The sequence below is a fragment of the Saccostrea cucullata genome, unplaced genomic scaffold (genome assembly GCF_032062105.1).
Source record: "Saccostrea cucullata isolate Sc308-1 unplaced genomic scaffold, CSIRO_AGI_Scuc_v1 ctg15952, whole genome shotgun sequence".
NCBI lineage: Eukaryota > Metazoa > Mollusca > Bivalvia > Ostreida > Ostreidae > Saccostrea > Saccostrea cuccullata.
The window spans coordinates 1,266-13,375 of NW_026941577.1; the positions used below are offsets into that span (position 1 = coordinate 1,266).

General features: G+C 32.5%; 1 protein-coding gene and 1 long non-coding RNA gene across 2 annotated transcripts; both read left to right on the forward strand.

Annotated features, from left to right (window-relative positions):
* Nucleotides 1-3,960: 3,960 nt before the first annotated feature.
* Nucleotides 3,961-4,532, forward strand: LOC134258095 (sarcoplasmic calcium-binding protein-like; the record flags this gene model as incomplete). The annotated part of the gene is made up of 1 exon (XM_062740658.1): nt 3,961-4,532. A coding segment is annotated over one exon (572 nt), but the record flags the coding sequence as incomplete, so codon positions are not given.
* A 3,802-nt stretch (nt 4,533-8,334) lies between these two features.
* Nucleotides 8,335-12,078, forward strand: LOC134258096 (uncharacterized). The gene is made up of 3 exons (XR_009990072.1): nt 8,335-8,411; nt 10,058-10,117; nt 11,985-12,078. It is a non-coding gene; the product is annotated as an uncharacterized LOC134258096 (long non-coding RNA).
* Nucleotides 12,079-12,110: the final 32 nt, after the last annotated feature.

The window sequence follows — 12,110 nt, forward strand, 5'->3', positions numbered from 1 at the left end:
TTCCTCCATGACATCCGTACATTGGAAACCCACTAGCGTTGAGACGTCGCACAATACATTTTGTTATGCCCCTTGAATTTAGGGGCGATGAAAATGACATCAACTTGACTTTTCAATTTGCAACATAAGACATGTTTGAATTTTATCACAACACACTCTAAAATCGCTTAAATAAAATAAAGTTTAAACTGAAAACTTAGATTTTTATATTATTAGGTCTTTCCACCTTTCTGTGGAAAGACCTATTGATTTTCTTCTGTTTATTATTATTATTATTCTTCTTCCGCTGATTTTTTGTTTCGACATTTATCGAAAAGACTTTTTGTTCATCGTAAAGGTCATTAAAAGTTAGGAACAAATTTGACCCAACGCGTATGAACTATGAGTGCTTTCGAAGTTATTGCCCCTTTCGCAAGAAATGCTTGTTATCGCTACTCCTTTGAAACCGTAAACCGTAGAGGTATGAAACCTTCACCAATGTCTTGGATTAATTGAGAGGACTCTGGAATCTATTCATTGCAAAAGTATTCGGTGACTCCTTCAATGAGTTATTGCCCCTGAAAATCTTAAAGCTGACAAGAAAAATTAAAAACTTTTAAAGGACAAGTGGTAAAGATATGGGATTAAGTGCATGAGATCTTATGACCTTTGACCTTGAAAATTAGGTCAAGGTCAAAGGTCAAGGTCATTGGAAAACTAGAGAAATGGTCAATTTAAGCTTACATCCAAATGACCTTGACCTTTGACCTTGAAATTGGACATTGACTTTGACCTCTGACCTTGACCCTTACTCAAAAGGTAATAAAGAAATATTCATTACCTTTATCTAGATTCAGCTTCAAGTGTTGATCTCAAATTTAACTCTCTCTCTCTCTCTCTCTCTCTTTTTTTTTTGGATGACCTTTGACCTTGATAAATGACCTTGACCTCTGACCCCATTGACCCAAAGGTCACAATCAAGCTAAAGGTCGTGGAGTTATTTACATCCATCACTCTAACAAATGCTTATAAAATAACCCCCCCCCCCTTGTAAAAAAAATAAAATAATAAAATCAACACCAACTTAGAGAAAATGTCTACAAGTCAAACGAAACGAAATATCGACATAAGATTCGTAATAAAAGGAAGAAGATACCTGAAAGAAAGTGTCCTGAGAGTTTTAAGGTGAGTCTCTAAAGTACAATGAAATTCTAGTGAATATCGGCAAAATCTGCATTTTTTTTCTGTCTGAAATTAAGTTACTGCTGAGCATAAAAATTAATTAAAGCTCGCCTTGGCTATTTCTGCAATTATTGTTAATATCATTCGATTCTCCTGCTCTAAAACGACATTTTAATACCAAGTATTCTTGCTTTCTTAGGTGTACGGAATTTATTTTAATTTTATTTAGATTTAAATATGAATCGGCTGAAACTCGGAAATAGCGATTTTTCATATAAAATAAATTTGCACGCTCTCCGTGACACCGTCTTCATCATGAAATGCATGTTTCAACTTTAATTTATGCTCATAACTATGAATTCAATGCAAATAGAGATGATTATTTAATCTAACCTATGAGTTCGCCATTTCTGTCAAAACGAACGCGCCTATATTTTCACAAATTGTAAACACAGTGCCGACACGGAAGTTCGAATGTATCATAAGCTCTGTATGATTAACTCAATCTATTCAAACTATAAACAAGCTCGAATTTTTTTTTTTTTTGTACAGGAAATCTCTATTTTCATTATCCACCAATCGTTTTTCTCGAAACTATTCATTATTCCTCTCTATGTTCCATAACAAACAAATAAATACACGTGTTTCTGTACTATTTTCATTTAAATCCACGTGCTTTCATTTCTTCTTTTTTTCTTTACTCTTAGTTTACGGCAAATAATTTCATCGGAGCCTGTGGTGTAGTGCGTAGAGCGCTCGCCTGGCAATCTGAGGGCTGAGGGTCCACCGTTCGAATCCTGCTGGCAGCACTTATAAATTTTTTTTTTTTTTTTTTTTTTTAATTTTTATTTATTTATTTTTTTTGGGGGGGGTTTTCCTTTTTAATTCAAATGACATGAAAACTTAAAAGAAAGGTGGAAAGACCATTAATTGTTCAGTGAACAATTAGTCTACTAGTGTTAAACTACAATGTAGACCAAACATAGCCTCCGAAACTTTCGTATTGCTACGCCTTCAAAACCATTAACCGTAGAGATGCGACACCTTAAACAGTGTCTTCAACTACTTTATATACTTTGACCTTCAAGTTTAGGTCAAGGTCAAAGGTCAAGGTCATTCATTTTTAGGTCTTTCCACCTTTCTGTGGAAAGACCTATTGATTTGCTTATGTTTATTATTATTAGGTCTTTCCACCTTTCTGTGGAAAGACCTATTGATTTGCTTATGTTTATTATTATTCCTATTATTTTTCTTCCGCTGATTTTTTGTTTCGACATTTATCGAAAAAACTTTTTGTTCATCGTAAAGGTCATTAAAAGTTAGGAACAAATTTGACCCAACGCATATGAACTATGACCGCTTTCAAAGTTATTGCCCCTTTCGCAAGAAATGCTTGTTATCGCTACTCCTCCGAAACCGTAATCCATAGAAGAATGAAACCTTCACCAATGTCTTCGACTACTTGAAGGGACTCTGGAATCTATTCATTGCGAAAGCATTCGGTGACCCCTTCAATGAGTTATAGCCCCTGAAAGTTTTTGAATTTTAAAAATAATTAAATATTTTCAAAACGAGAAGTCGTAGCGACATGGGACTAACTGCATTAGATTCATTGACCTTTGATCTTAAAATTCATGTAAAGGTCAAAGGTCAAGGTCATTCAAAAATTGAGAAATTAAGCTCTTTTTATATCTTTTTTTGTCTTTTAACATATACAAACTGTCTTAGCATCATTATTATGCACTTTTAAAACTATATCAAACATTTTATTCGTATCCCTTAAAATTGACCCTATTAAAAGTTATTGCCCTTTGTGCGAAAAACCTTGTTATTGCTACTACTTCGAAACCGTAAACCGCAGAGACATAAAACCTTCACTAATGTTTTTGACTCCTTTAGAAGACTCTGGAATCTATTCATTGCGAAAATATTCGGTGACCCCTTCAATGAGTTATTGCCCCTGAAAATCTTTGAATTGTACAAATAATTAAAAATTTTCAAAATGAGAAGTCGTAAAGACATGGGACTAACTGCATAAGATTCATTAACCTTTGCTCATAAAATTCATGTAAAGGTCAAAGGTCAAGGTCATTCAAAAATTGAGAAATTAAGCTCTTTTTATATCTTTTTTGTCTTTTAACATATACTTAATGTCTTTGCATCATTAATATGTACTCTTAAACCTATTTCAATGATTTCATTCTTGTCCCTTAAGATTGACCCTATTAAAAGTTATTGCCCCTTTTGCGAAAAACCTTGTAATTGCTATTGCTCCGAAAAAGTAAATCGTAAAGACATGAAACCTTCACTTATGTCTTATGGGACTTTAGGCACAACTTTCATGTTCAAGTGAGAAAGGACCTGGTGAATCCTTGAATGAGTTACTGCCCTTTAATTCTTTTGTGCTTTCCATGAAACCTTATAACTTTAAAAATATACGTCATAGAGACCTGAGGTTAATTACAATGTGACCCTTGACCTTTGACCTTGAAAATACCTTGAAGGTCAAAGGTCAAGGTCACCTCCAAATTTTGAATTTTTTTCATTTTTTTCCTTCTTTTAAGCCATTCCTGGTTTCTTTTTTATGAAATTTAATTTTAAAGAGATAAATATTACATGAAATTGAAATTCAAAGAAGGTGGAAAGATCTCTTATTGTTCTGTGAACAATAAGTCTCCTAGTTCTGAATATGCGTTTCTTTTTTTTGTTGAGTATACATGTAATTTTATATTAAAGAACTCTTGTGTACAATTCTTCATTTTTGACTAATATGTGACTATGCGTACTTCTTATAAACAGAGCGTTGGTTCCTACATCATAAATGGCGCCAGTGGGTTAGAATTCTAGATGCAGATCAAGATGGCGTCATCAGCGCAGACGACATGGAGAAAACAAACGCTAAACTCGAACAGATACGCTTATTTATAAATTGCAAAGATTCAGCACCATCAGAAGAGGAACAAAAGAAATGGTGGAACGACCACGTGTTCAAGTGTGGTCCGGGAAAAGACATATGTCTTGAGGATTACATATGCTACTTAGAAGGGTTTGCACAACCCCACGAAAGGCCGGGCAAATTTAAGCCAATAATAACACAGTTCTTCGATTTCTTCTCAACAGAAGAATATCGGAAGAAAAATTTGATTCTAGGAGAGAGAGACTTTGTTAAGTTCTGGACTCTTCTTTTAAACATCGATGAGCGTCACTGCAGAAACATGTTTATCAAGCATGTACCTTCACCTTTAACTCTTGCCTCTTTGTTAGATGATTTTGTAGCTTTAGTGTCACACGACGATGTTTTAAATAATGACAACTATAGACTGTTAGCTGTTCTAAAACAAAAACATAATGGGTGCTGCAGCAAAGCATAAACAAATATAAATATGTTTTCCAACTTTCCTTTTCATGCAGTATTCTTTAACCATTTCAGATAATTCAAATTTGTAACATAATACTTTTAATATCTATTTGCAGGTGCTACATGTACATTATTATTTCCAAGCTTATTAGATTGTGTGGAAAAAATGTGTTGGGAGTGCTTTTTTGTGTGCTTGTGAAATAACAACATAGGTACAGAGAAGAAAGTGTTTACGGTATAAGTCTAGAAATAGGGCATGTAACTTTCTGTATACCTGAATATAAATAAATGATAAACTATTACATAATCAAATATAATTATGGAGATAACGAACAGTATTCAATATCAAAGTCTTAAAACCATACAAAGTAGGAGCAGAGCAAACACGGACCTCCAGATCAGAGGTAGGATCAGGTGCCATGGAGGAGTGAGCATCCCCTGCCGACCGGTAACACCTGCGGTGTGCTCCTTGTCATGATCGGGAAATAAAGAACGAAATTGTCGTCAATGCGGTATATAAATATAATTAATGGACTAAAATTGGTATGAAAAGCGGTAGCCAGCATTTGACGGAAAGATAAATTGTATTTGCTGACAAGACCACGGTATCGACCATAAAACTTACGAAATGATGACGTTAAATTAGACTGCTGATAGTCTTGATTCATCAATTTGTTTGTCAATAATTTACCTCGTTTTAGGAATTGTTCATACGTAAAGCATGCTCTAGCGCATCGAATCAACTGAGATATATAAACTTCGTATGCAGGTGATAAGGGTATATTGCTGCATAGGTAAAGGAAGTTGACGATGGAAAAGTTAAAGTCATCACGTTTATCATAGAGCTTGGTTGTTAGATTGCCATTAGTGTCTTTTTCAAGTAAAATATCCAGGTATGAAACAGATGTGTCGCCAAATGTTCGTCAAAAGTCATTTTGGTTTTTCAGGAAATGTTACGTTATATTCTGCACATAAAAAAAATTGTAGTTTTAGTGCTAGGTTAGATAATTGCACATGATGAAGGCCGTTTCTAAAATAAGGCTTACAACTTGAACAGTTGTAATGTAGTATTTTTTCCTCCACTTCCACCTATTTGTACATGAGTCATATTTTAATGATCGTTTAAACAATCTTGTTTAAGTTTAACATATCCAATAACCTTGTTTCTAATACTGTGAATTCATTGCATTTGGCCATGTATTCTTTTTTTGCAAATGCAAAAATATGGCAGAAAGTATTATTTGTTAATTCAAACTTTATCCAATGCTTAATGTCTTGCATATATTCTCATAAAAATTCTCTCTAAGTGAACTCTTATCCATAAGCTTAACAAGCAATTTCTGACAATTATCATACACTTTAGACATTATACATTCACAGCGCAGTTTGTCCTTTGGTTAAAGACATACAAGTATATAAAATATTTTTGATAAGTTCAGACTAATTAAGTAAAATTAAGAATTTAGGGATCAAGAGAAAAATCATATTGACAAGAAAGGTGCGTTTATTTGTAAGCTGTGTTTTTAAATCGGACTATACGTGTATAAGTATTTTGTTATTTGACCTATCCCTCTCCGTGTTTTAAGGATTGCTATAAATGCATCCGCAGTAGACAACAAAACAGGATACCAGTATCTTACGAAGGATTGCTCAATATATTAAATTTTTTAGAGCAAATACATCTGAATCAAGCCCTGGTGGTTTTCTCGTTTTCCTTTATACACCGTAGCTAGTGACTGCCCTTGAAAGCTCCATAAGTGAATTCGGTATGGAAAAGGAAGACGTGCCTCCATCGGCACCTGCATGGTATCCAGGACCAGGCACCTCTGATGTAACAGGAAGACCAACTTATGTCGATGTAGACACCATGCCAGAAATAAGTATGTGACAGGTTTCTTTCATTGTATTCGGTACATATTGAGCATATAAAGAAGGAATCCAAGGGACAGTTTCTGGAGAGGAGCAGAATGTCTGAGAAGTATTTTCTTAACTTAAATTCTTTTTATGAATGAATAATGATAATGTTAAAAAACTGCCAGTTATAATCAGAACATATGATTGACCTTATTTTAAAAAATACTTATATATAAAGGGGAGCGACCGTATAGAACGATATAATGTAGGTTTATAAACTGCAAAAGATCTAGTCTATACATTTATGTTCTCTTTCCCTTCGCTCAGCCGAACATAAATCATTTCCTGTTTTAATATGAAATAAAGCAAACACGAAATATAGGTTAAGACATAGCCATTTTTTAAAGACAAAGTTGTACACGGACTTATGCGTCCGTAGGAGGGCAACAACGGCGTCCAAATGTGTCAATGTTTGAGGATTCCTCATGGAAAACGTTTCAAAAGTCTGCTGTTAATGGATGAAATCGGTTAACATCCTGATTGAGAGAGTTAAAGTGGTAATATTCAACAAAAACTTCATTCAATATCTGAAAAATACATCTCAATATTGAAGCAAAAAATAATTTTAAAAAACTTGAAAATCTTTAGATAACTTTTGTCTAATGATTGTAATAACTAAATGCCTGCAAATTGCTGCACAAAATAGTGCCACTTAATATTACTAACATCACAAATAATTTAAATAATCATTACTTGAAAGCATTACTGGTCTAGGGTATCAAGCGCTAGTCTTCCAAGCCAAAGGAACCCGGATCAATTCCACTGTGGGACGCACATCTTTTTTCTTTCTTTTTTAGGAATGATAATTTGTAACCGGTTAACCTATACTCGGTCAAAACGACGGCAATCAGTTGGAAAATCTGCAATCAGTTAGATGGAAAAATAAAATATATATTAGTTTTAACCCAATTTTGTTAAAAAATGCATGAATTTAAAAAAAAAAACTTTGCATAAATACTTACATGTATAATTTAGCCTTTACATAAATCCACTCTGACTTGGGTGATTAGGTCATTTTGTGTTTGAGGTGTTAATTACTGTTAAAACATTAAGTCGTTCGGTACTCTGACTGTCCTTTATTTCTTTAAGAGAATTTAATCACAGTTAAGAAATGTAAATTAGTATGTTTGTTCATTTTGCAGTTATTCATTCGAATAAATTGCTAAAAAAAAACTTTGTTACTTAAGTGAAGTATTTCAGACTTAGTTTTGATTTTGGCGACAATGCAGAATGAACGTGTTTATAATCTGCATTGGAAAAAAATATCAATTATTTCTCAGATATGATTGGTTTTTTTTTGTTTTGTTTTTTTTAATAAATTTTTCAGTCAATATTGAAGCTAAAAGGGCAAATATATAGGCTTGTTTATTTTTTTAAAAGCAAGACTCAAGACAAATAATATCTAAACTTTATAAATATCCCTGTAAATATGAAAAGATCTACTTAGGAAAAAAGAGTTATGTAAAACACAAAAATACGTATTTTGAAAGATCAACTTCTTATTCGGTCGGAACGTCTTGCGGTTAACCGATTAGTAATTCTTATTCGATTCCCATCCCTACTTTAAAAAAACGAAAAGAAATATATATATTGTATACATGTACAAAAGAACTTGCATATAAGAATATGCAAAATATTCCTTTCTTTCATAACATGAATCAGGTATTCGCGGCAAAGACACTTGTTTTTGTAATAGATGTTTTAACCCATAATGATAATTTAATACTTTGGGATTATAAAATTTATTACTGAAAATAAATGCCTGTGATTCGATCCAGGTTACTTATACATGTTACTTAAGGATGCAGTTAATGTGTTTTGGTTATCAACTGGTTCCTTTCTTTTCCAAGATCCCCCTCCGTCTTATGACTCGGTATTCACTATAGCAAGTTCAAGCCATCGGAGGTCTAAAAATATAATCCCTATGAAGATGACAGAAATATGTGGGAAAAAGCTCATGATTGCTTTGAAATGTCAGGTAAGCTTTTAAATGAACTAGAGTATATACATTAGTGTACATGTACATGTACATATAGTCTTTTAAATGACAATAAAAAAAGTTGTAAGATTAATTTCTGTTTTCATTGTAAATCTCGAAATAACTTAAATTTTGAAATATGACACAATATTATCATTTAAAACACTGTGCCATTTATTATAAAATGTATGAGGTTCGTTCGAAAAGTTCACAAACTATTTCAATATTCATTTTAGAATTAGCATAACAATTTAAAAAAATATTTATTTCGTTTATGTGCAAACTTTCATTTCATATGTTTTCTTAAAAAAGAGCGCTATGCTTCATTATAATTAAAAAAAAAAAGGATTTGTCCTAACGGAGCGCACTTAACAAGATGCATTGTAGAATATCGTCAAAAGTTTACCTTCATGGAATCTTAAAAATACTCTCTCTCTCTCTCTCTCTCTCCCATGTACATGTATACTAACTCATGTAAATGAAAAAAAAATGTTTTTCCTGATGCTCAGTTTTGTCTATTTGAATATTTATCCCTGTACATGTACGAGGGGTTATCAAAAAGTTCGTGGACTGAGGCTATAAAATTAGTACTATATAGTCTGAGCTTACGAAATTTTTAAAGAACATAAAGCAACAACAAATAAACAAATATTGAAAATTTTAGCTTGATACGTTCATTATTTCCCAAATTATTACGAAATAAAAACGACATTATAGCATCACCCGGCGCCGTCGCCGTTTAGTTTTTTTACGTCCAACAACGTCATTGTTTTTCATGTCTGTTTTTTCTACCTCATTCACTTATTTTGATGAGATTCTCTGGAGCTGAGGAAGGACTTCAATCCGTCTTGTTTATATGACTATACAATGTCATGAACAGCGGCTTTCAATGCATATGATATTCCAAATGGATTAAGACAATGGAAGAGATTCTCACTTGATTCTGCCAGCATATTTTGCTTTTTGGAGTTCAAAATCTACAACACATGATCAACGTCATTTTTTGACGTGATTGGTTTTTCACACCTTGACTTCAAATCGAAATTAACTGTGCATTCCTCTTCTCTCTGAATCTATTTTAGCATTAAAAACAAGTTATATAGATGCATATTATTTCTCCGTAGCCAGTTTAAACATTTTCTAGGTGTGTACCAGTTTTTCTAGGGGCATAACTTTATAGAATGTTGAAAAAGGAAACCCCTACCCCCTTTTGACGTCATTTTCAAGGCAATATTTATTTGGATACTCCATATAATATTTACGATAATATTTCATAGAACTTCCAGAATAAGGTAAAAATTTATTATTTTATGGAACAATAGTGTCCCAACACATACATGTACCTGAATTAACGGGATATTTGGATGTCAAATGTTCATACCATAATAGTTTTTCTTAGCTACAATTACGTCGAAAAAAACGTCGTTTCGAGGTTGCGCCGCATGGACATACCATTGCTCACAAAAACATTACTAATTTATTAAAAAATAAAATTTGTAATCTGTGATTTATTCTATAGATAGAAAAGATAATGCTAACTAGTTATTTTAAAATTCATTCATGTACCTAAAGCGGTTTTAATTTTATGGCGCTAGTCCATGAACTTTTTGATAACCCCTCGTATAGTTTAAAATGATTTATTTCAGTTCTACAGCAGATTATATGGCTCATTATGTTGGCCTTTTCTATTTCCTATATTTTTTACGGTGAGTCAAAACGTTCATCTTTCAAGTCAACTTATCAAAATTTTTTTCGAGGAATCTCTTTTTCCTGTAATTTGTTTTTCCTTTTTTAGTTCTTTATATCATAACTGCATGAACTTTGCATGTGTTATTATGCAGAATAAGACTGCAAATATCAACGTACTATTTATTTTAGAGCGCATGGAACATAGAAATGGATACTAAGTTTTATGTACATGCACAACGGCAATCAAAATGGCTCAATTAAGGAGGCGTGTGGCTTTTATCAGTACTTAGCCCCACCCTTTTTTTTGCAAATATAGACATTATATAGGCATTAAAAGTTGTAGTTTACCTTTTTCTGTTGGTTTAGCCCCCCTTTCAATCCGACGTCCATGGCGTATGAAATAGAAAAAAAAAAATGAAAATTGAAAAGAAGCAGAAAAAAGGAAAGAAAAAAATTGGAATTTCAAGTTTATATAATGGTTTAATCATCTATTCATAATAAGTACATGTATGTAATGTAAGAAATAAGCAACAGTATTAAAAAGTTTTCTGCGAAATGAACTTTTAGTTGGTCTTCACAATAAATTTGATCACGTAATAACTTAAAGTTCATTTCCCAGTGAACTTTTTAAAATTGTTGTTTATTACTTATGTTTACATTTGAGACGAATAAATGTCGAGTAAAACTGCATTTATTACATAAACGGGTCGCCGTATTGCTATGTTGTGACGCTCTATGACCTAGAAGTTGTTTGGTCTGGAGAGTTGCCTCGCTCCAACATTTGAAAGTGTTAATTCATGATTAGCAGTCAAGGTCAGGAATTATCTGCATATGTGAAAGAACAATGATCGCTGCTGAAAATAATTTAACTACTTCATAAGTTCTTAAAACATTTAAAGTCGAAAGCGGTGGTATCGGTTGTTTTAGTTTACATAACTGCAAAGGAATTTTGGGTTAAAAAGGTAGGTGCGGTTTTAGGCTTAATATGGTATTCAAAATCTTATTCACCTGGAAAGAAGATTTATTGTACATCCTGTGATTGACAAATATCAATATTTCAATCATTTTATCTTTTTCATCGTTATTAACATGATTAACTTAGAAATATCCCCAAACAAGTTGCATTGTGACAGAAATATGTAGACAAAATATCACCTCGCTCTGTGATTCGGTCGCGCTATGACCTCTTACCGCCAAATAAAATTCACACAGAATTGAATATATATTCTCTTCATCTTAGAAAGATATTTGCAAATGTTAATATTAACTTATTTTTCAAATTACAAAGTTAAAGTTAAATTCTGTTTATTTGAAATTTCAATAATCCAATAGGACAAAAAAAAAAACACAAAAGGACTATATGCAGGATTTTGCATAATTTTGCACCAACAAAAGTCATATTTTCAAAATTTCTTGAAATGTGCTGTATTGTATATTGTATGGGAAATCTTAATCAACAAAACATATTATACAATGTAGTTCCAAAGCATGGTATTTACAAGAAAGAGGAAAAATGGACAAAATTTGCTCAATTTTTACTATGAAATTAATATAGAGGCCGGCCTGCTCCAGAGCAATATTTACATATTACATGTAATTAGTTTATTGATATTGATCATTCTACACACATTATCTTTTTTAGCTTGAGCAGACCTGTGCTTGGTGACTTTTACTCGAAATATCGACGTAATAAACACCTTTTTCTAAAGAAATCATTAACGTTATTTTCCTGTGGTCATATCAAACAAGTCTTCAGCTATCCTTCAGTTTTAGAACATAATTATAAATTTATCCGTCAAATTTTGATTAAGGGGGAAAATTATGCAAAATACCGCAAATTCATATAGTCCTTTCTTAATTAGATATTTTTCTTTCTTCAAAAAGGTATTAAATACAGCGGCCAGTGTTACTGGAGAAAGCTTAATAAAGATGGAGACAAGGAGGAAGAAGATCTTACAAAGTTTATACAAGCAGAGGGTGGGGTTAGTCTGTGTCACTATTTTATGGGTC